This window comes from Thermothelomyces thermophilus, chromosome 2 (assembly GCF_000226095.1).
Source record: "Thermothelomyces thermophilus ATCC 42464 chromosome 2, complete sequence".
NCBI classification, from domain to species: Eukaryota; Fungi; Ascomycota; class Sordariomycetes; order Sordariales; family Chaetomiaceae; genus Thermothelomyces; species Thermothelomyces thermophilus.
The window spans coordinates 2,206,629-2,229,409 of NC_016473.1; the positions used below are offsets into that span (position 1 = coordinate 2,206,629).

General features: G+C 56.3%; 7 protein-coding genes and 1 non-coding gene across 8 annotated transcripts; 3 read left to right on the forward strand and 5 right to left on the reverse strand.

Moving 5' to 3' along the window:
• Positions 1–909: 909 nt before the first annotated feature.
• MYCTH_2301131 (uncharacterized protein) lies at positions 910–3,972 on the reverse strand. The gene is made up of 3 exons (XM_003661534.1): positions 3,527–3,972; positions 2,226–3,462; positions 910–2,164 (listed from the first exon to the last, which is right to left on the reverse strand). The coding sequence occupies exons 1-3, from the start codon at positions 3,876–3,878 to the stop codon at positions 1,099–1,101; spliced, it is 2,655 nt and encodes an 884-aa protein (XP_003661582.1). The 5' UTR covers positions 3,879–3,972; the 3' UTR covers positions 910–1,098.
• Positions 3,973–4,654, reverse strand: MYCTH_2301134 (uncharacterized protein). The gene is made up of 2 exons (XM_003661535.1): positions 4,280–4,654; positions 3,973–4,199 (listed from the first exon to the last, which is right to left on the reverse strand). Exons 1-2 carry the CDS (start codon positions 4,493–4,495, stop codon positions 4,068–4,070), a joined length of 348 nt encoding a protein of 115 aa, XP_003661583.1. The 5' UTR covers positions 4,496–4,654; the 3' UTR covers positions 3,973–4,067.
• A 2,391-nt stretch (positions 4,655–7,045) lies between these two features.
• Positions 7,046–7,118, forward strand: MYCTH_t59. Its single transcript has one exon. It is a non-coding gene; the product is annotated as a tRNA-Trp (tRNA).
• Positions 7,119–7,390: 272 nt separating this feature from the next.
• Positions 7,391–9,983, reverse strand: MYCTH_2314597 (uncharacterized protein). Its single transcript, XM_003661536.1, has 2 exons — positions 9,316–9,983; positions 7,391–9,253 (listed from the first exon to the last, which is right to left on the reverse strand). Exons 1-2 carry the CDS (start codon positions 9,848–9,850, stop codon positions 8,328–8,330), a joined length of 1,461 nt encoding a protein of 486 aa, XP_003661584.1. The 5' UTR covers positions 9,851–9,983; the 3' UTR covers positions 7,391–8,327.
• A 1,376-nt stretch (positions 9,984–11,359) lies between these two features.
• On the forward strand, positions 11,360–14,003 carry MYCTH_2301141 (uncharacterized protein). Its single transcript, XM_003661537.1, has 2 exons — positions 11,360–12,133; positions 12,208–14,003. The coding sequence occupies exons 1-2, from the start codon at positions 11,633–11,635 to the stop codon at positions 13,717–13,719; spliced, it is 2,013 nt and encodes a 670-aa protein (XP_003661585.1). The 5' UTR covers positions 11,360–11,632; the 3' UTR covers positions 13,720–14,003.
• Positions 14,004–14,832: 829 nt separating this feature from the next.
• On the reverse strand, positions 14,833–15,841 carry MYCTH_2301145 (uncharacterized protein). The gene has a single exon (XM_003661538.1). The coding sequence runs from the start codon at positions 15,667–15,669 to the stop codon at positions 15,025–15,027; it is 645 nt and encodes a 214-aa protein (XP_003661586.1). The 5' UTR covers positions 15,670–15,841; the 3' UTR covers positions 14,833–15,024.
• A 2,609-nt stretch (positions 15,842–18,450) lies between these two features.
• MYCTH_2059227 (uncharacterized protein) lies at positions 18,451–19,567 on the reverse strand (the record flags this gene model as incomplete). Its single annotated transcript, XM_003661539.1, has 3 exons — positions 18,451–19,229; positions 19,314–19,413; positions 19,487–19,567. The coding sequence occupies 3 exons, from the start codon at positions 19,565–19,567 to the stop codon at positions 18,451–18,453; spliced, it is 960 nt and encodes a 319-aa protein (XP_003661587.1).
• Positions 19,568–19,932: 365 nt separating this feature from the next.
• On the forward strand, positions 19,933–21,616 carry MYCTH_2090388 (uncharacterized protein). The gene is made up of 2 exons (XM_003661540.1): positions 19,933–20,611; positions 20,693–21,616. The coding sequence occupies exons 1-2, from the start codon at positions 20,002–20,004 to the stop codon at positions 21,514–21,516; spliced, it is 1,434 nt and encodes a 477-aa protein (XP_003661588.1). The 5' UTR covers positions 19,933–20,001; the 3' UTR covers positions 21,517–21,616.
• Positions 21,617–22,781: the final 1,165 nt, after the last annotated feature.

Consider the following 22,781-nt stretch of genomic DNA (forward strand, 5'->3'; position numbering starts at 1 on the left):
CACTATGACCTTGGAGAGACGACCCATGTTCCGGCCCGCAAACCAACCCTCTGTTGCTCCGTTGCAGGCCTGCGCCGGACATGACGGGAGTCCGAAATCCTAACGCCGACGGGCTTCCGTCATTCGGAAAAACTGTGCAAGATATCGTTGCGGTTTGAATGAGCTGCCGAGTGGATAGCTACCGATACCACTGTCATGGTTCAGGAAAGGCAGCAAGGTATTGGACTGAATAAGTAGCGGAAGGGAAGCGAATGTATGTACATACATAACCCGTACACTGGGATGCAATTCACGGTTTCAAGCGTGTGACGGCAGCCAGGAACCAAATTCCGGGGCTGTCTTCTTTCCAAAACCCAGGTGCGAAGAAAAAGGAAGGTGCGACCGTTGTAACATACATATACCTGCGGCATCATTCCCTTTGCTTAAGCCGTCAATTCTGTAGAATCAATGATAAGTACCTGCATGGCAAACAAAAGAAACCAAAAGAAAGAGGATGGAGAGATAGAGAGGGATGTTGAAACGATATGTGATGGTGGAACCCGAACACATCCTTCTTCCTTCTGACAGGCAGCACAGAACCTCCTCCCGCTTCATGTTGTCCCTGACTGCCACTCGTACCCGACTCTTTTAAGCTACGTTGCAAGCAAGCACGAAAGCGGGAGGAAGAAGAGAGAGAGAAAAAAAAGGAAAGAACAAAATACAGAAGGTATCCTTCGACCATCCATCCATCTATTCAACGCAATACAAACCACCCATCATGCTCTTACTATGATGAAGCTCTCAGGGAATGCTCTCAGAGAGTAAGACGTAAATGAAACCAGAATGTAGCCAAAGCCAGCGCTAAACAAAACCGGAGTCGTGAATCCATCAGGTCAAACAAGTTGGGTAACGTAAGAATTGAAACAGAAAAATAAAAAAAGAATTAAAAAAGATGGAGAAGAGAGGAAATGGACCAGATCCCCGTGCTCGACGAGATTTCCAGGAGAGGAAAAAGGTGCGTTCAAGCATTGGAATCACCACGCAGAAGAGATCACCGCCAGGCGGACAACTCACACCTACCTCGCCTCCACCCTTCTCTTTTCGAACATTTCTCCAGCATCACCTCCCCTGCATCATCCCCTGTGCCCGAAAGTCGCGTCCCTCCCCGCCGCCGCCGCCGCCGCCGCTGCCGCTGTGGTGTTGTTGATGATGCCCCACAGTGGTCCCGCCACCGGCAACGCCCACGGCCATCCCGCCCATCCCATCCATCCCATCCATCCCGCCGCCGCCAAAATTCCCGTTCTCCACGCTCGGATACGCGCCCCCGCTCATCTCGGCCCAGTTCCAGTCCAGCGTCATGGGCAGACTGAACAGATCCTGCGGCAGCATGGGCTGCTGGAACACGAGCTCCCCATCCGGCCCCACGAGCGGGGGACTTTCCATCCCGCCCGCCGTCATGGCCGTGTCCAATGTGTCGAACGAGGCCATGTCCGCGGCATAGGCGCTCTTGTTGTAATCCGAGCTGTCGGGCGTGAACTCGCCAACTTGTCCCCAGCCTGTCGCCGCGAGGCTTGGGGATGGGGACTGGCTCATGGCGCCTGTCATGGAGCCGTAGCCATTGTTTTTGCTGCCGTTGCCGTTGCCGTTGCCGTTGCTGTTGGCATTGCTGCTGCTGCTGTTGCTGCTACTGTTGTTGTTGTTGTTGTTGTTGCTCTCGTTCGCGGAGGATCGGCTGTCATTTCCTTGAGGGGGGATGGATCTTTGATTGCTCGTTACCGTGTGGTTCCCGCTCGCCTGAGGCGTCGCAGCGTTCGCCGCGGTGGGGCGAGATGTCGGCGGAGCCGGGTTCGGGTTGAAGGACGGCGAGTCGGCCGCAGAGGTGTTCGCGTTGCCGGAGTCAACGGCAGATTTGTTAAGCGACTGGTCCTGGTTCTTCCGTTTCCGCCGCGAGGCGTGCTCCTTTTCCGCCTTCTCGATCACCACCTTGGCGATCCGCTCAAACTCGGAGCAGATACCGAGCATGCGGTGGACACCGCCCGTCTCCGCCTCGTGGCCGAGCGTCGACAGGAAGTTGACCACCACGTTCATGAGCTTCGTGTCGGAACGTGCTTTTGGATCCAGGGGGTTCTGCAGAATATGGCCAAACAAGGTAACAAGCGCCGAGACTGGGAAGTACAACACCATCCTACAGCGCGGAGTTAGACAAGACGCCACGCAAAGCTAGGTCGACAGCAGGAACTACTCACCAGACACAGGAGAAGTCACCTTGCGGGATGTACTTGAGGAGGGATATCGAAGCTCTCGCAGCCGAGGTACACAAGGCGGCCGACGAGAAGATGCGAGGATTCAACGGCCTCGCATTGAGTCCCCGGATGGCGAAATTGGACAGGCGGCTGGTCCAGTAACCGTGGTGGATCGACATGCGGTGGATCGTGGTGAGACAGTTGTAGTAGTTAAAGTGCAACATGACAATGTGGAGGATGAGCGGCGTATGTGACGCCTTGATCTCGTGTTCTGGGCGGAAGTCGATGGGGATGCGGTCCTTCCACTCTTCCAGCTCCTTGTCGAGCTCTCCGATGGTATTCAACAGCTCGCCGTCCGACTGCTTGGTCGCCTTGGTCGAGTACAGCCTCGTGTACACTTTACTCTCGACGATGGCGAGCTCGCACATGACCCGGAACAGGTTCATCTTCCCCTTGCCGTCCGCCAGGGGGATGTTTCCGATACCGTCCGCGGGGTCGGCGTCGGGAAGTTCCACGTTCATGTCGTTGTCGTCCTGCGCTGGCGGCCTTCCAGACCGGAGGCACAGGTCCTTGTCCAGCATGTAGGCGATCCAGAACACCCGTTTGCGCTGCTCGATCTCGATGGGGTTCAGGTTGAAATTGGTCCCGCGCTTGTGGAGGCCGATGGTGTGCGAGAGCCGGATGGCCGTCGCGATGAGGAGGAAGGACGGCTGCGGGTTGGGAGTCCCTTGCATGAACAGAGACATGCCCAGAAGCGCCTGGACGCTGAGCAGGTCGGTGTTGCGCATCGCCAGCTCGGAAAACACGGCCATGGCGTTCTTCATGTACCCCCAAGCCTTCTCGTCCTCCTCCTGCGGGACCAGATTGCTCATGACACGCAGGCGGTGCGCGATGGCGAGGGCCACGTTCAAGCTGGCCCACCACCCGGACCCGGTATAAGGGTCGTTGGAATACTGCCGCTCGACCAGGTGCATGAAGGTTGGCTGGTGGAAGAGCGGGAATATGCAGTTGAAGTTCTCAAAGTAGTCCCTGAGCAGGGACAGCGCCTCGGGCTTTGGGGGCAAGTCCCTGAAGATGGTGCGGCGGAAGAGGTCTCCAAAGACGTCGGGCTTCCAGGCATTCCACTTGTGGTCATCCATCGAGACGTCCGATATCATCTGCTGGAACGAGGTATCTCCCATTTTCTCGTTGACCCATTGCACCCCCTTGGGCGAGAAGATGGAGAACCCGGAAGAGGAACCTAGGGAGGAAATGTCAGCGACCAAGGCGAGCTCGCCGAGAAAGGTTGCGTTTTTCTTTCGTACCAATATACCGCGTCTCGCCATTGGTGTTGGTGACCAGCGAGCACATCATCTCAGACAGTTCAGCAACATCTTCCCGGTCGTCGTCCTGGCTGTCGTTTTCGGGAGTGGCCGACCTCCTCTTGTCGCCATCCTTGGCAGGCCCGGGGGACGTCAGCGAGCTATGGGGTGTCGAGCCGCTCCCATCCTGGCCCGAGGTCGGCTGCGGCGACGCAGTGTCGGATATTGCCTGGGAAGCCTGCCTTGACTGCTGGTGCTTCTCGACCAGCTTCTTCTCCAGGGTTCCGAGGTCAGTGGCCCCGTTATCGTCCTCGCCGAGCAATCCTACCCCGACCAGGTTAGGGACGACATGCATGCGGTCGTGGGGAGGCGAAGACGGATTAGAGCGCGGCAAGCAAGCATACCTGACAATCTCAACAGGTGCTCCATGCGCCCCAAGCGGTTTTCGAGCCCCTCAATGTACTTGGCGCTGATCCATCCAAATCTGTGAGCCGACGCCCATGCAGACAATGAGCGAAATGGGGAGGCCGAGGGGGGGAAGCACTCACCCCTTTGGAGGGCTCCGCTTCTTCTCTACCTGGGTAAAGACGCACTCCGTCTTGTAGTTGGTGCAGTGCGTGCAGGCCGGCAGCTTCCCATCGCACTTGATCTTCTTCTTGCGGCACATGTCACACGCCTGGTAGGTTCCCGTCAGCATGTCTGCGCCCCTCCCTCTCGTCGTGCAGTCAGTGCAGTGCCATTCCCGGCTCGACTCACCCTCGCGATCCTCCTTCTCTTGGCCTCGGTCGTGTCTTCCAGCAAGCCATGGTCTCCAAACATCTGCGCAGTGATCAAGTCTGGCGAGAACTGCGGCATCGGCATTCCAAGTTCGCCATAACCGGCACCACCACCAAAAATCTGAGGCGGCGGATTCATGAGCGGCGGCGGTTGGATGGGCATTTGAAAGCCCGAATGCATGTTGCGGTCCATCATGGGCGGCCGTCAACACCGTGTCGCTTCGACCGCGATTATAGCGGCGATGGAGAAGGACAAAAGATGCAGACAAGGAGGGCTCGGAGACCTTTCTTTTGTCTTCGGGTTGTTTTTTTTGGGGGGGCGAAGACCTGCTTGTGTAGCAGTGTAGCCGCCGATTTGATTCCGCAGTGATATTATTACCGTCCACTCCTGAGGTACGGTGGGATGCGCCGGAACAGCCGGAAAGTTCAGGGGGGCTGAGCAGCTGAACAGGAAAGGGTTGATGCCGGACAGAAAGCGTCAGACTACCGCAATAGCATGCTGAGGGGCTGAGGGATGTCGAGCAATTTAACGCCGCGGTCGTTGTGGCTCGCGGAAGCGCAGGTGTTGGAAAGGTCTCTCTGGTTTGCCAGTCACCAAGGGCCGTCGTGCTATCTTAGCGGGGTGGGAAGCAATGAATGCTGTCGGCCCAAAAAGACAGGCGAATGGCGAGTCGGGTAAGACTGAGAGAACGGCCGAAGAGAACGTTGGAATTGTGTCGTCAGTCGTGTACAAGGTATTCAGGTATATTATAAGCCAGGTACGGAGTAGTCTGAGTGGTTTCCTTTTCTAATTAACCTTAATTCGCAGGAAGCTGTGCCAGAAGAACGACGAGGGAGCTGACGTGAAGGAAGATGCAGGTTGCAGGTGATGGGCAGTAGTAGTGGGTCGACCGTTTAACTCTGGAGGTTACGCAGCACGCGGGCGATGGCGGAGCCCGCGGCTTAATGCGGCACCAGCAGCATATGCCTGTAGTGTAGGGTGTGCTGGGGGTTACTTAGCGCCGTGTGCACAGACGGACTTTCTCATCTTGGTATGTAGTATTGATATGGGACGGGAGCTCCGGTAGTTATTCTTGTCAACTCTTCCAACTCGTTGGTTGCGAGCTGCCAGACACGGCGGCCTCCCTGCATGACCTCGCACTTGGTGGGTTCTTCGATAACCAAGAACCGCGTAAGGTGTAGCATTTTTGCACTCCTAAGTTGGCCCCGTATGCTCAGAGGCAAGAACTGTGTCTCTACACATACATAAAGTGTAATCCGTACGTTACAGTCCATCTGGTTTTGATGGTTCGGAGCCAAGGAGAAGCATGACGAATCGGATTGGGAGACCAGTGACTTCACTAACGATCCAGACAACGGCGTTCTTGGATCGGCCGAGAGCCTCGCAGGGGTGTGAGGGACGCTTTGTAGCTTTGCATCACCAAGGGTACACTACCGACTAATTAGTGTATGTGACCAGTCATCTCAGGTTCGCCGTGAGGGCCCGGGAATACCAACGGGCTGGTGCCGGCAACTATGCATATATGCATGTATGTTTGTATTTGTGTGCATGTACATATAAGCTGTTGGCGTGCGAACTAATTACAGAAATCTCAAGGAGCGCTGACAATGCAAGTTACGGCCCTCCCCATGCTCTAAAAAAAAAAAATGCTTCCCTCATTGTTGCGGAGTATGACTGCTGCCAAAAGCCAGGAGTTGAGATGGATCGAACCACGCGTAGTATGCGGGTTACTCCGTATTGAGGCGCGAACCCTTCCCGGCCATCACGGGCGGTTGATGGTGCACGGGTTCATTTGTGAGACGACCCTGAAACGGACAGGGCACCCCAGACCCACACCTTGGTCCGCTTTGACATCTTCGTCGAGATTTACTAATTGCTGTCCAGTGTACGGACTGTGTCCTGAAGTTTTCGTTGTGCTCGTCGACAGCCGGAGGTGCCTGGCCCGCGATGGACTCTTTCCTGTGAGCCTCTTGGAGTGAATCTCTAAACTACGGTGTGCCCCTTCCTAATTGAGGCCCCAGTCTTGCCAGCCCTGCAACCTCCTGATTTCCCATATCGATCGTATCATTGAGCACGTCAGATCCACCTCTCCGTTTTCTTTTTCTTTTCTTTTTTTTTTTTCCCTGCATTTCTCAGTTCCCACCACGACAAGGCTCGGAACCTACCGATGATTACTATACAAGTGGTACGGAACGTATGTACGGATTAGTTACATGTCAACTGTTTGATGTTACAAAGCATTTTCTTTGCCCCATCAATTGCTCGTGTCCGCGAGCATCGGCTGCTGCGATGAGACGCGCAACACCAAAAAGCCGCGTCGTATGAGAGACAAGCATACAACTCGTTAGCGGACTGGAGCGTCGTAGACGAAAAAAAGACATCGGAGTAGGATATATGAAGACATTGCGTATACTGTACAGCAGTACAGGCATGTATTCCATACATAGTACATCAGGTACCTTCTAAACGTCCAAGGTAGGCAGGCGTCTAGACAGTGCCAACATATAGTACTCGAGCTGATATAAAAGCCATAGTAGGTTTCGGGGTCGAGGATTTAGTCAAGGACAATCAAGTCTCTAAATCACATTCCTCTTGGGTGCTCCTCCTGGATTACAGGCCGCGCCATCTCAGAACCGCAGAGCTTACACAACTGGAGGAGTATCCCAGAAAGAAACTCGCCTCCTGGCCTAAATCTCCGAGATAACAATGGAAAACCCTCGTCACAGTATCAATATCAAGATGCACGGATCCTTGGCGCAATCGGTAGCGCGTTCGACTCCAGATCGAAAGGTTATCCGTTCAAGTCGGGTAGGGTTCAAGCTCCCTTTTTGCTACTCCTTCTGTTACGTGTAGTGTATATCTTTAAACCGAAGTTTGTGTTTATTCAGGTATGCAGGGCTCTATTGAAGTCTATATACCCTTCTCCTCTTTTAGCTGCCTATATACGGAGTATATCGGACTGCCTATATACCTATTTACATACATACATATATATTGAACTGGAGGTGATACTTACAACCATCAACACCCCTGGTTACTTTGGTGTCTGGATGCAAAGGGGCTCCCCATACGTTCTATACGCAATGGACCGGAATGTACGAATCCGGGAAACCGGAGGAGCGCACCCTGTATCAGGCCAGGCACACCAAGAGGTGCGCAGCCCATGTTCAATCGATATGCTATATACAGACCTCAGTCTAAATATAGTGTTGCTCCTGTCTTCCTTTGGCCGATGCTGGTCGAGAGATCGTTTCTCTTCCCGTCAATAAGCCCGAGGAAACGGAGCCGACTACGGCACCTCCTGCTCGCGGATCTCTTGCCTAAGCCATGATGCAAAGCGAGGTAAATGAGTAATGGAGACGGACAATATTCCAAGGCGAGACTTGGGACGACACGGCAACCAACCGTAGCCACTCTCATCTCTGATTGTCACGGCACGGCTGACCCTAGAAGTCTTCCTGGACTTGCGGTCAACGTCTTCCAACTGCGATCAGGATCGGCCCAGGAAGAAACCTACGGGCAGGATACAACGCCTAACAAGAGAATATGACGACGCAAACAACCCTCCCTTTGACCGTCTTCGCAACACTCTATGCCCATCAGGTAGGTATATTTGAAGTTGACGGTTGCTCCTCATGCAATATGTACAACGAAGGGGGATTAAAAACAACTCCGACGCCAAAGCCTGCCGGCCGCACAAGATGCCTCAATGTCCCACCCCCAGAAAGCAGGAGAAAAGGTGAACGCTGGCCGGCCCTGTATCTGTATCTACATCTATCTGCGTCCTGAACTGACAAATATGGTGCATATGGTAAGGCCAAAAAAGACAGGGGTAAAGTAAGTGCGTGCAAAAATCGTGCCAGGGCTATATGGTGGCCATCAGTCGAGACCTACACAACAGCCACGTATTCGTACCCCCACCCCCCGCTTTCCTCTTTTTCGCCCTGACGCCGTTGTTCCAGACATTAATTGAATAAGTGATGCGGCATGTGCAATGTGAACTAGTAGTCGGTCCAGAAGAACGCCGTCACGCGTCTTCGGTGAACCTAAATCCGGAACCTCGAGACCCGTCTCGAAACGCAAATCCTCGGCCGGGAGAATCCGATGTTGATGACGTCCTTGGGAAGACCGACGGGCGATGACCTGGCCGGAGAGGTCCCTGTTCGTGAACGGGGGTGCGTTGCGCACCATCGCGAAAGATGGGAACGCCACTAACCGGCCGCATCGGCGATCCGAGCTGGAAGGGATTGGAGCTATCCAAGAGTCCCCCCTGTGAGTCTCGGTAGTGCGACGAGCCGCTGCCGTTGCTATCGTGGGGATCGCTGTAGCCGTCACCGCCGGATTCGAGGACCGAAATCAGCTTTCTTCCTGATACCCTGTAGAATCCCTTCTCTTGCGGGGACGGTCCAGCGGAGGGTTCCTCGATCGCTCGTTTGCCGCTCAACCTTGCGAGGGCGGACGGTATCGAGAATGCACCTGCCCGCTGCACCATGCTCTTCCCGCCACTGGGACTGGCAGGTTCCGGCGATGAAAAGCCCCTGCCCCGGGCGTTGTTGTCCCCATCGCCCAGCAGCATGATGCCCTGGCCGCGCCGTTTCCTCCACTTCAACAGAAACAAGAGTGCAATGACAATGAGGGCGATTCCAGCAACACTGCCGACAACCCCTCCAACCACGGCGTTTCGAGTTTCCGGGGCGAGCCCAGAGGAATGAGACTCGGAAGTTGGGTCCGTGGGAGCTGGAGCGGCGACCGAACTTTCCCCGCCCGTGTTCGAGTCAGCCCCTGCTTCACCGACTTCAATAGTGGCGGCAGTGACGCTGGTCGTGGAAGTCCATAGAGAGCTGCTGCTCCTGGTCGTGGTAGAAGCAAAAACAGAACGGAGAGCGGATGAGGTCCGCGAAGAATTCGAATATAAGTTGGTCGTGTGATTGCCAAAGAGCGACGACACGTGAGCTACCAAAAAAAAAAAAAGGTCAGCGTGGCAGGAAAGAAGGCATGGGCGTAACCGGACGTACTAGACGAAGAGTTGGAAGTTACCGATAACGTGGGGAAGGCAGAAGAGGTAGTTAAAGGAGTGGACGTTAGCGTCTCTGAGGACGCGAGCAACGAAGATGAAGTCTTCGACGGCGCGCCATCGGTCAGGTCGGGGAGCAAATCAGTGAGAGACACGCTGGGCAACGCGTCACCAACCTCGCTCGAGAAGGAAGTGACTGCTGCCGGAAAAACAGGGTTGGACGACTCGACGGGATCCGGGGTCAGGGTCTCGACGCTTGTGACGGCGCCCGTGGCATCGATAAATTGAACGACAGACACAGTTTGGACGACGACGACGTGACGGCCATGCAACTTCTCGCTAGGAGGTGAACGAATGTATGTTGAGGTGGGGTCGACCTCGGCGGACTGCAAACGACGGTGTTGGTGAAGATGCAGATGCTGGTGGTTATGGTTGTGATTGTGGTTGTGGTGGTGGTGATGGTGGTGGTCGTGGTCGTGGCGAGTGCCGCGGGCCTGAAAGAGTGAAGGCCCGCTGGGATCGCCTTGGTTGGTCATGGCGCCTGCGTTGCGTGGCTGTGTGTGAACGAATGTGGGCAAGAACTGCCCCCCAGAAAAAAAGAAACGAACGTTTTGGGGGGTGGGCAACGAATCGCAGGCTAGCAGCCTGACCCCGTATTCGATGGTTCAGCGGATGGGCTGAGTGGATGGAAGCTCGTAAACTCGAGGCTGGCTGTGCGCGTGATCCAGTGCAGTCGGCTCGTCATGGTCGCAACCGTCCCAGCATTTTCAACCTGTCTCGTCTCCTCGGATGGAAAACTGGGGCGTCAACTTGAACCGTCCCTTGGAACGGAAAAAAGGGGGAACAAAAATAAACCACGTCGTTAATAATCTTGGGTATTCATAAGAAAACCCGGAAGGCACTGGGAGCAGTTGCCCACTTTGAACTCACCCGCTCCACATGTCCAGCGATGCAGGAGGGAGGTCAAGCTCGCAACCGGCACGCCTGACGACCAAGCGAAAGAAGCCAAAGGAAAAAGAAGAACAACGTTGGAAGGGCGCCGTCGCGTGGATATTCTCGCAGCCTCCTTCCGGCGACCACCGATCTATTTTAATCGAAATTGCCGGCCGAGGAGTGTCGAGACAGAACGGACTGGGCTCCGCAGTCGTCGTGGACATCGGCCTGAGCTTGCGATGCCAATCTCGCTTCCTTGCGTGGCCGGCTTTTCCCCTTGCACGCTGCCCACTGTCAAGCCCCCCCATTGGCCGATCCTGCCCGCCAGTCGATGCAGCAATGCGGACACCCACTGCCCCAATTGGTCGACGCCTCGAACCTTCGTTTGGCGTGATGGAGGCAAGGGCTTTTCCTCCCCACCTGTCGGATCCTTGCCCGCTTGAAATCTGCACAAGAAAACACGAGATTTACCGAATCGCAGCCTCTCTTGCCGTGCCGTTGAGAGACCAGAACGTCTACGGGTCCGTATGTGTACTTGATCAGCGTTCCAAGTCTTACACGACAAAAGAAGCAAGGCACAACGGCACTCAATTACCTTAAAAATGCAAGAAAGAAAAAACATTACACTAGGCTAGCAAATATCGAGTCCAGAGACGAGATGTGACGAAGGAAGAAAGTCCAGACGTCGTTGTTCTCCCGCTAGCGTTTCGCGATTCGAGATGTGGGCTCGTTTGTAATTCTGGGTGGGAGACTCACCCAGACATGTTATCATCGCCCGCTAGCGATCCGTACACTACTCGATGGTAATATACTAGGGCCTTCATTATCTGCTTCCAAGGGGAGCGGCTGGGCGTCGGTGAAGTTTCTTGGATATGCTTTGTGCGCGACATCTTGAAATTTATTGTCTATTTGGTGCTCTGCAGGTTGCCGTTGATGTGGTCCAAACACGCGTCGTGCCTGGCTACGCGAGGATGCAGGACGTTTGGTCGCATACGCAGTACGTAATACCGTAAAATTGATCAGCGCCGTTACTGTTCCTGGCTGTGTGCCTGAGCCCCGCCGGGCGGGAAGTGGGCCAAGCCTTGGTTAGCGTAGTGTACAACTAACTACACAACTGCGCCTTCCGTGTTCTTTCAACTGGACGTGGAACTCCCAGGGCCTACACTGAATGGCCACAACAAAAGAACCTCCACAAACACTCCGCTGCCCATCTGGGGCCGGGTCCCGACACAGCACTCCAGCATGGAACCTGTGACGCCGAACAAATGCTCGCCCTCCGATTTGCCTTTTCCATGAAATAACGATGACAATGACCGCCGAACTGCTCCATCACCACACATCACATTTTAAACCCTTGAGGCCGTTGCAGATAGCTTGCTGACGTCATGCGGCGGGCACCGACCCCGGCCCGGGAATCATCGTCTCTCGACATTCCGCATCCTCCTTATCTGTTCCCAACATCGCTCAGCTCCTTAAGGCTGTCCAACCAACCAGAGGGCGGTGTCAGCAACCTATACGGCAGCTCGCAATGGGATAGACGCGACCCCAGAACGTCGTCAGCCCAGTCGCTGGTACCCTCGGCTGAGGAAACCGAGGGCCACATCCGAAAACGGAAACTCCTTGTTGTCTACATCCACGGCTTTATGGGCAACGACTCTTCCTTCCGCTCGTTCCCAGCCCATGTGCACAACTTTCTAAAGACCCTTCTCGGTGAGACTCATGTGATCCATACCAAGATCTACCCCCGGTACAAGACGTACAAGTCGATCGACGTCGCCTGCGAGAACTTTAGCAAGTGGTTGGCGCCCCATGAATCGCCCACGACCGACGTGGTCCTGGTGGGCCACTCTATGGGCGGCCTGCTGGCTGCAGATGTAGTTCTGCTGGTATGTTCCCAAAAACCAAACCACCTATTTATCTAGTTAGGCGGCTCGACGGGCTGACGTTGGCTTGCTCCCAGCCGAGCCAGAGCCCATGGGACGCATCAACCCCCTTCCGCCACCGTATCCTGGGCACCGTTTCTCTCGACGCTCCACTACTTGGACTTCACCCGGGCGTTGTGGTTTCCGGCATTGCCAGCCTCTTTCGGCCCGCCCAAAGCCCGCCGTTGATATGTGAGGACTCGCAGAGTGAGCACGCAGAGGCCAGCCAATCTCAGACACCCTCTACTAGACCCTCTTCCTGTTCCGAGATGCTGCCCTCGGACGAGGCGTCTTCACCCCATTTTGGCTCATCGCCTGCTCCCCAGGACCCGTACTTCAACCCACCATTTCCCAATGACGTTGCGTTCGTGGACCGCGGATGGTTCAAGAATATCATCCACTTTGCAGCCAAACACAAGGAGGAAAACCTAGCGTATGCCGCCGCCAATCACATCATGTCTCACCTTGAATTTGCCGCATGTCTAGCCGACTTTGCCGGGCTGAAGTCAAGGTACAACAGGCTCAGGGCACTGGAGGATGTCGATAACTGGAACCAGCCCGGTGCCGTGCGCGTCCGCTTCGCTAATTACTACACTGTCTCGACCGGAATGATCAAAAAGTCGAGGACGCCCTCGCCGTGTGGTTCACCGAGGAGACCAGATGGATGCGAGGTAAGGCGGCCTTCATTGCGGGACGCCGGCTCGCTAGCCTCGGACCAACAGATATTATCCGAAGATGTTGATGTTAAGCCTCCGAGAATATCGATCGAGGAATATAGCGACGGATCTGGGAGCGATAGCCTTCGAGTTCTCGATCCCATGCCGGAGCCTGAATCCGGGCCAGTTCACGAGCCTGGGAGTAAGTCTCTTGCGAGCTCTGAGATCTCCAGACCGCCCTCCCGACACGAGAAAGAAACACAAGAAGGAGGGAAAGCCTCCGACGCCAAAGACGACAACCTCCTTTCGGTGGAAGACGAGCCCATCGGCGGAGACACAACGTTCTCCCCTATCCCCGCGGTTCCCTCCCCACCAGAAGTGCCTAGTCTAGACGCCCTTCCCGACAAGGAGTCCCGCAAGCGAGCTGAAAAGGCCTACAAAGCCGCGCTAAAAGCCTACGCCCAGGCCGTTAAGAAGCGCGACAGGGCCCTCGAGGTACGCCAGAAGGCGCTCGACAAGCGGCAGCGCAAGGCCCTCAAGGAGGCCAAGAAGATGGAAAAGGAACAAGCGAAACTGCTTTGCAAGTCGCCATCCACCAAGGACGAAGAGCAGGGGGAAGGAACCAAGGTAGAGGAACGGACGGGCAAGGAGAAACCACCCCGTCGCAGGAAATTTTGCATGCTCCCGCCCAAGTCGTCAGACGGCACCGTCGACCCGACCTGGGTGGAGGTGTACATGGAGGGCGTCGACGAGGTGGGCGCGCACTGCGGCCTCTTCTTGCCCGGGCGTCATTACGAGCCCCTAGTGGGGGACGTTGGGGAGCGGATTGCCGCTTGGGTTCGGGAGGAAGAATCGAGGAGAGTTGTGGTGGGGCAGGCAGGTTCGGAGGTCTAGGCATGGCTGGCTGGCGGAATGGAATCACTGGAAGGAAGGCTTGTTGGGTTTGGGGCGCGGTTGGTGTGGCAAGTCTGGATGAGGGAGAGGGGGCGTTTGTGATCATGAATATCCAACTCGCTAGCCCTACCTAACCAACAAACCGGAGCGCTGTTTGTATCACCCAGGGCCTTGGATGAGAGAACTCGCTTTCATGGCAAAAAATGGCCCGCTAAGGTGAGGTCAGAGAGTGGACATGGCATTGAACCGTTAGAGGGGGTTCAAGTCGCCGCCTTTTCCCGAATATCCTGGGGACTTCGTCCCCTTTCTCGTGGCAAAGCAGTACGCAACGCAACATTCAGAGAAAGCACTTGGAAGCCAGCTATCAGACAATGCTCGCTGCAATAGTATTGCGTGAATTTACCGCCTATCTCAGCGCAGCGAAATGCGCTGCTAGGACGTCTCCATACCGGCAGATAGCAAGGTAGCAAGGCGGTCCGGTCCCCAATCCGCCATATCATTCCCCTATTCACGCATCATTGTCGTCGCCTCTTCAATGACCCTGCCGTAACAAGAACCATTTTTCGTCTACCCATGTCCTTTCACCTCGTCAAGGCCGAGTCCATCCTGGGACGTGATGCCAGCGCAAATGCAGAAAAAAGAAGGCATTCCCAGCAATGTTAGTAGGCGCCCTCTCATTCTTGGGCCCAGGAAGAAAGAAAATCCCCCAACGCCATGCTGAATGTTTTTGTGTGAAAGAAAAACATGCAAAGGTAAGCCGGCCTCAGCTGCTTGTATAGCCCTCTGGGCGGCGCCGGCATGGGGGACCGTGTCGCCCATTGTGATGATGTCAAGAGAGAGACCATCCTCTCCATCCGCGCATATCATTAACATGAGCCTTCGTTGAATTCCCCTGCCATTTTGATCTTCCGTCCTCATCATGATGCCAGCACATGCAAGCCCAAAATATCTGACCGTCTTTGTTCGTGTCGGTTGCTGTCTTTTTTCTCTCGACTTGGATAGCGCGCAGAACAGAAAGCGAGAAAGGTACGTCTGCGTTAGCCGCGAGATGAATACCCATGTCAACCGGGTCACCAGGTATCACCCTGAACACTGATCAGAGGGCTTTGTTCTTCAAGTGCCCTGAGCACGAGGTCTGCCTCTTGGGCGGCGCGGCTCAACAGACTGGCTGCAAGACCTGGCACCGGCTACGTCCTAGGTACCCGCGATGCCAGCACCGTAGGCAGGCTGCCGGGTCTGCTTGGCGAAGGACGACGGGTTGACCCCTGAATGAGACTGTGTTCAAATTAGCAAAGGTTATTCTCATCAGACCGGATCGTAGTCATTGATGAGCACCTTTTTTCTCCGCTTCTGGCCGGAGGCCATGTCGCCCTCTCCGGTAGAATAACCGGTTTCGGCGGCGGTCTCGTCGTCGCCATAGCCCTCGCCATAGCCTTCGAAGCTGCTGTCACCGTAGCTTCGTTTCTTGATGTTTCGCATCGATCTGCCCGCGTCCTGCGGCTGCGCAAGTGGAGTGCCCACCTTGGGTCGAGGCACGCCTTGCAGACCGGCCGAGGGAACCGGCGTATTTGGCGCCGTCGGTCTAGCCGACAGCGACTGCCTGTCGGCCTTTCCGGGGGCGAGATCTCCCAGCACGGAGCTGTCCCACTGAGATTTGGGCACAACTCCCTTGCCCATGGTCATTGCCCTCAACAACTTCTGTTGCACCTCGCTGCTGAAACCGTCCTTGATATCCTGCCCTCGGACGTGCTGGTAGTCCCAGACATCTTGAGGCAGCTTCATGAGGTACGTCAGGCTGTACTCCCGGTTCGGGTCTTGCTTGACTTCGTCGAAGTGGCCTTGAACGCCAAGCCTCTTGATGTGACCTTTATACGTTTTCCTAAGCGCATTCTTTTCGCCGTTGGGGAGCACACGGGCGACCTCCGCAGCGAGACCCGTTAGGCCGTACATCTCAAAGAGATCTTCCGACACATCAGGCCGAGGCCGAGGGTGCGCTGCAGGATCAACCGCGTTAACAAGTCTCTCTCAGGAAGAGAAAAACACAGACCAAGTGATGTGTTGACGGCACCAAAGAAAGTCATGGCCGGAGGTAGCACAGCATGCCACGAGCGCCATGAAACGGGACGGGGTGGGAACGCTTGTGAGTGTGCGGCAGGGGTCTACTGCTCTGGGCAGGAAGAAGGGAAGCCTTACGAGTTCTGCAAAGAAGGTATTTCTCGCCGACGTCCAAATGAAGGTCGTCGATACCAAGATTGCGTTTCTCGACATGGACTTTCTTCTGCGCTCTGTCGCTCATGTCATCGACATCTCGTTTGCGCTTATGCGGGGAATCCCCTCCCACACTGGTATCTTGTGTCATTTCCGAAGGAATCGAGCTGCCGTTGACGCTATGGGCGGGGGTTGGCAACGTGGTCGTCGTCGACGCAGCGGAGCCGTTTATGCTCATCATCGGGTCGCCCGTGTTAGGAGAGAACTGGGAAGGACTTTGCGGTGTCTGAGGGTGACAGGACATGATGGACCGAGGATGCGCGGATGCGGTGATGTCGGGTCGGCGGATGCGAAGATCTTGGCACAGAGATCGCTCTGGTCCCAAGTGGCGACCTGGACAAAGAAAGCCGGCCTGAGAGAGTCGCGGGTAGATGATCGTGCAATCAAAACGGCGGTCGAAGGACACAGTCGTTTCGCTTTTTGACGCACGTGTATGAATAGTGATGCGGGCGGCAGGAGGGGTGACGAGGTGGTCGTGACGAGTCGCGCGAATATGGCGACGACGGCAATCACCGAGCCTCCCAGTTCACCAACGCTCCTCCAGCGGTCGGCGGGCGACAAAAATTCGAATCCAGAGGCTGCTACCGATAAAATGGGCCGTCTCGGGATGACTGAATCGGTGTCGGCGCGGATCGCGGGCCGCGTAATGGCGCTGGCCGATTGAAATTGGTTGAGCGCGAGCAGGTTTGTCGATGATGGAGGAGGTGAGAACAGGGGAGAGGAGGCGCCCGTTCTCTCAGGTTGCTGGGTTGCAGGTCACTGGTGGGTCGCTCACACAGCTCGGGTGTGCTTCTCCCTCCGCAGACTGAGCAGCTGAGCAGCACCGTGCGAGACCCGGGCCTTCTGCGTAGTCACGGACCCACCCGAACACTTTTGTTCGCGTCGCAGCCAATCGGGTAACTATATCAGGTCTGTTCTCTGCAGTTCTGCTTTTACGGGCCGGTGTCCGCCGAGGACGAGCCTGCATACTCTGTAAACCAGAGGACGCATCTGTTGAGATAACGCTCTAATGGAATTTGGGAGGCTTCAAATCACTCTGGAAACGCATCCACTATAGTGTAAGACTTTCTCCTAGATCAGGTTACGAGCCATTGGCCCGTAAATGCGTTTCACACATCGGCCATTCTTCTCTGAGGCGCCAACGACCCAGACGGGCCCGGGCAACAGGGCAATGGTGGGGCGTTTCGCCTGTCTCTTTTTTTGAACCCAGATCCGGCGTTCCAGGTCGGTGGGCTGGATCGTCTCTGCAGGTTGTGCAGGTTGAATACTGATACGGAGTAATTCCATACCAGAGCATAAGACATTGTTACATACAAAAGACATCGGTACTGGGCGATCAAGACTGGTACAGTAACTACCTGTTGCGCGCCTCTTTGAGGCTGCTTGCGCAATAAACTTCGGATGGACCGACTTGAAATGACAGGCGACTTGCCACCAAGCGACTTCTGTCGCGTATACTAATACTCCTGAACGGTCATTTTCAAGCAAGTGTGACACGTCTGAGCCGATCGAATGACCATAGCCGCTTGAGTCATCGGGCAACCCTTTGTGCAGTCCCAATTGGCGTGCTTTCCCGTCGACCTCACTCTACCAAAGCCACGAGTCGTTCCCGAAAGCCCTTTGCCATCAACCTGAATCGGACCTCTCTTTCCCAACCAATCCCAATCTTGCCCCGGGCCCTTCCTCGCCACGCTCGACCAGACAGACCAGCAAGCGTTGGCAATGAAAGACAACAAAGCATCTTCTCTTGGCGAGAATGATGTTCCAAAAATTCCCCAGCCGGCCTAAGCCAACTGGGAGCGGTCAGGTTGTAGTTTTCAACTAGCAAAAACGTGATCTCGGACGAATCCTCACTGATACACGTAAAACCCCTGCACTCGGATGGGAAAAGAAAGAAGGAGAAGAAGCAGAGAGCGAGGAAGGGTTGGGCCATTATATAACCTGAGACGATGGTCTGTGCGCAGCTACCATCCTAATAACGTTTGGTGGGGGCTTGGGCAGGAGGCATCAGGGCATCGCCCCACATCCCACTTTGGCCAAATGATTCACCGGATCAAGCAAGCAGTCGACGGTGGCAGCCTACTATGCTATTCGCAGTGCCAGTACGGGGAACTTGTAAGTGATGAGCTGACTTTTGCGAGTTGTGCCTGTAACCCTGTAATTCCTATCGCGATCCCAAGCTATGAAAGCGCTGATGATTGCCCTGGGAAGGCCGGGCAGCCTGAAACGGCCGAGGCGTGAAGTGTTTCCTTAGCTTAAACTTAACAAGGGCCGTTGGCAAGACGACAACAAGAGGAAACAGATGGGCGTGAAAGCGAAATGTTACATTTTTACGGCTGCTGTACAACCCAAACGGTCCCTTAGCCGTTGTAAAGGCAGAGATATATAGTACAGGAACGCCCCTCCCCCCCCCCCGGTCCCCTTCCAAACTCCCCTTCCCCGTTCGGCATGCCACGAGTGTTTTTACGGAACAAGCACTTGCCCCAATGTTGGCTTGGTATTCAGCCCTTTCACGACGACGCGCGACACGAGATCGCTCGAGTGTTCCTTGATCATCTCCCTCAGCGCGGTCCTTTCGATGACGATCCTGCCCGTCTCCAGCAGATCCTTGACATCGACATCCTCCAGCTCCAGGGCGCGGCCGTTCTCGCCGGCAATCTCCATGCCCGTGAACAGGTTCGGGCGCCTGTCGCCGGTGATGAAGGTGGTCCGGCCGTGGGCCTTATCCCACTGCAGCGACGCCATCAGCTCGCCCACGTATCTGCGGACGAAGCCGTCCTCCAGCTCGCGGCCCATGACGCCGGCGTCGGCCAGCTGGAGGAAGTCCTCGGGCAGCGGCAGCTCCAGCCCGTCCTCGGTCACGATCAGCTCGCCGCGGCGGTACCGGTACGAAAGGGCGGTGCGCCAGGCCAGGTCGTACACCTTGCGGTTGAGCTTGGTGCTAAAGTCGCGCGGCTTGGGGCCGAACGTCTTGCCGCCGCCCTTCATCAATGGGGACTGCTTGGTGCCGAGACGGGCGCGGCCGCTGCCTTTTTGCGGACGCATCTTTCGGTGTGAGCCGTGAACCTCGTAGCGGGTCTTTGACGACGCCGTTCCCTGCCGTGTCTTGTCTCCTTCGTACACCACGGCCAAGTGGAGGATATCGCGGCGCAGGGGGAGGTGGAGATGCTTTGCGGACCAAGACTCGAGAGAGCGCGGTTCGAGCGAAGGGAAGGAGTAGATGGTCAGCGGCACGGTGGTTGCTGTAGACGCGAAGTTAACGGCGTGCAAAGCACAAGAGTGTTAACAGACGGGCCTTTTGGAAAGCCGAAAGGGAGTGCACGCACAGGAATTCCACGCCTCGGAGACGGAACGTGTAATATTAGCAGGCTGTGATTCAACTGCGGTCGCCATGGTCCTCCCGCACGGCACGGAAGCTTGCCGGACCTGGAGCGCATTAGTTCCAATCGTCAGCTAAAACTCGAAGGAAATGAAAAGGAAAGAAAGGAAAAAAACGAACCGGCAGTCTCCTGCATGGCTGTGCAGCGAGACTCAGGCCTCGCATGGCCTCGCTGAGGCTCTTCATTCCCCTGCCGGCCATGGCCGCAGTTGCGTCGCGCAGCAATCGCAGTCGGTCGTATTCAGCCGCACAAAAGGGGGTTTATCGTCAACCGGCGTCTTGCGTCTGGCTTCTGTCTTGTTTGCCCGAGTTCCACGGTTGTCCCCCCGGCTACCGAAGGAGTCCACTGCTGCTGCTACTGATGCTGCTGATGCGGATCGGATTGCTTCGCGGAAAAAAGATCTGGGAGTAACTTATCGGCGCACAGACGCCGCCAACACGGAGCTTGCCGATATCCCTGCGCACGGGTCCACGAATTTTCGTCGGCCGGCGCGTTTCTGCGCTTCTGGGGCCCGCAGCTCCCTTCCAAGTTCTCTCTCAATTGACTGCGCCCTGCTCCCAAGATTCGACGCCGCCGCCGCCGCCGACGCCGACGCCGACGCGACGCCGATCCTCCTTGCACTCAGCCCGCCGCCATGTCAAGGCCACAACAGGTTGTGCGGCCGATTGTGCGGTCGTTGCAGCAGGCAACCGGCCGCCCGGCGACATGTTCGTCCCGACCAATAATCGCCCTGCGCCAGTTCTCGTCGACCCCCAGCCGAAAGGATGAGGTGACGACGACGACGACGACGACGACGAGCACCTCGGCCGAGTCCGTCCAGGATGCCCAGAAACTCGCCGCCGACGCAGCGCTGCTTGGCCAAAAGAAGCCCTCGCGCATCCCATCGACAATCAAGCAGGGCACCGAGGAGGAGCTGGCCCAGCTTATGTCACCCCAGCTAGGTTCGAGGAGAAGGCGGGCTGCCCTCGCCACGACTAGCAACATCCCCTTTGAGCAGCTGCCGTATCAGTGCTTCCAGGAAGCGCGCAAGATCCTGGCCCAGGACCGCGAGGAGAAGGTGGCCAAGATTATCGCCGAGACGGCAAAGATCAAGCGGCTCGAGGCGACCGATGCCAGCGTGTTCCGCGGTGGGGAGGCCTACAAGCAAAGGCGGCTGGAGAGTCTCAGGAAATATGTCGAGGAGCTCAAGATTCTGGCCGACATCAACGACCCCATGGTCAAGAGACGCTTTGAGGACGGCCAGGGTATGTTTTGTTGCCGCCCCTAGACTCCCCCCCACAACGTGAGCGTCCTGTCGGCTCCCGCTAATGTCCCTTTCCGCATAGGTGACATGAACAAGCCCATCTATCGCTACCTTGCCCATCGCAAATGGTGCTCAATGGCGCGCAAGATTATTATCCAGCGTATCGAGCAGTTCCACATCGTGCCCGATCTCCTGCCCAAGTTCGAGCCCGTCATGGATGTGAGGATGACCTTCCGCGGCTACAAGGCGCCCCCCGGCGCCATCATGGACAGCCGCATCACCGAGAACCCCCCTACGCTGCACATGCAGGTCTTCGACAAGGGCGAGCGCCTCTTTTCCGTCGTCGTCATGGACGCCGACGTGCCGGATCCCGAGACCGACTCGTTCAAGAAGCGCCTGCATTACATGGCGACCAACATCACCTGGAGCCCCACCAAGGAGACTCTCCCGCTGGGCCAGATAGGCAGTGAGGCCTCCTCCGGCTCCGCTCCCGGGACCGGCGCCCTCGCCGTCCCCTGGCTGCCGCCCACCGCCCAGAAGGGCGCGCCCTACCACCGCCTGGCCGTCTTCGTCCTGCAGCACAAGGACAACGCGCCGCTCGACACGGCCAAGCTCCGGGAGCTCTACGACGGCCAGGGCCGCGACGGCTTCAGCCTCAAGAGCTTCCGCGACAAGTTCAACCTCAACCCGGTCGGCTTCACCATGTTCCGCACCGTCTGGGACGACAACATGGCCGACGTCATGGCCCGCCACGGCATCCCCGGCGCCGACATCGAGTTCAAGCACAAGCGCGTCTACTCGCTCAAGCCGCCGCGCAAGGCCCGCGGTTGGGAAGCCAAGCGCCAGGGCCCCAAGTACCGCCATCTCTGGAAGTACACCAAGCGGATCAAGGGCATCAAGTTCTAAGAGATGGAGAGGGAAAGAGGCCAAGATAGGGCTCGCGTCATGTACTTGTATCATATCACCAGTGTACCAGATACGAATAGAATGGTTTGGATCCGGGGCCATGTCCCAGGTCACGCACGTCCCCGGGCTTGCGTGGATCGTTCCCTATCATTGTCTCCAGCCTCGACAGGACACGAAACCGCGCCGCTTCCCCTTTAGTGCTATCGCAACCCATACACAGTTCTCTATCTATACATATTATATGCTCTACCTTCCACGCCGTGTTCCCAATGCTTGGAGTGTCCGGATCAGCACCTCTTTACCAGGGCGCATTCCCCATTTCTGCAGAACCTAATTTCCTGACATGAAAACCCATCCCCCACCCTGTGAATCGTGACAACAAGAACAAGCCCTTGGGCCTAAATAATCATTGTTTGTCTCCAGCCCCAACTCATCATGATAACCACGAACGATAGTGGTCAGCCATCAGCAGACATCCCTGCCCCTTTCCGTTCCAGCCTCTCCAGCACCCGAACCCTCCGCTCCGCGCGCTGGGTCCTCGCCCGCCAGACCGCACTTTCGCGCAGCTTCCGGCGGAGCTGTGCTCTCACAGCGGTAGCATCGCGACCCGCACCCGCACCTGCACCGGCGCCCGTATTAGCGCGGCCGTGGCGGGGGGGTTGCCCATCGACGTGGTCGTGCTCGTGCCGTTCCCTGGTTATTGGCGTCCATGACACCGTCGTCATCAATCCTGTTCGTCCTTTCGCGTGGCTCGGCCGCAAGCCTGGGCGGTCCGGGGTTTATCTGACGGCTGTTTATCTCGAGGACATGGATATTATTAGATATACTATCCGGCAATCCTCTGCTGCAATGTTGTGCTGCTGGCGCTGTTGTTAATTCTGAGCCTGGTGAGACTGGTTTCCGTTGCTCAGGGGTAGTGACCAGGAGAATCCGTCGGTTGTTGAACTCCAAGTTGGCTTTCCTGAGGGGATTTGAGGGTACTTGTTCGGGTTGGACATCGCGAGTTGGGGTAGAGCAGGCGGGTTATGGGCTCTTGACCTGCAACTGGCGTGGTAACTGACGCCCTCCGGGCTGGCATCTTCCCGGACGATACAAGAGGTAGATCCTTGGGGTAAGAAGCCGTTTATGTCTGGCGATTTCGGAGCCATGGGTCGTTCCGTTGGCAGGAGATTTACCGACTTCGCACTTCTCGGCGATATGGGTATACTGGGCCTAGTAACTTCCCCATGCTCCTCCGAGCCCCCGGAACGATGTCCATGAGTCGT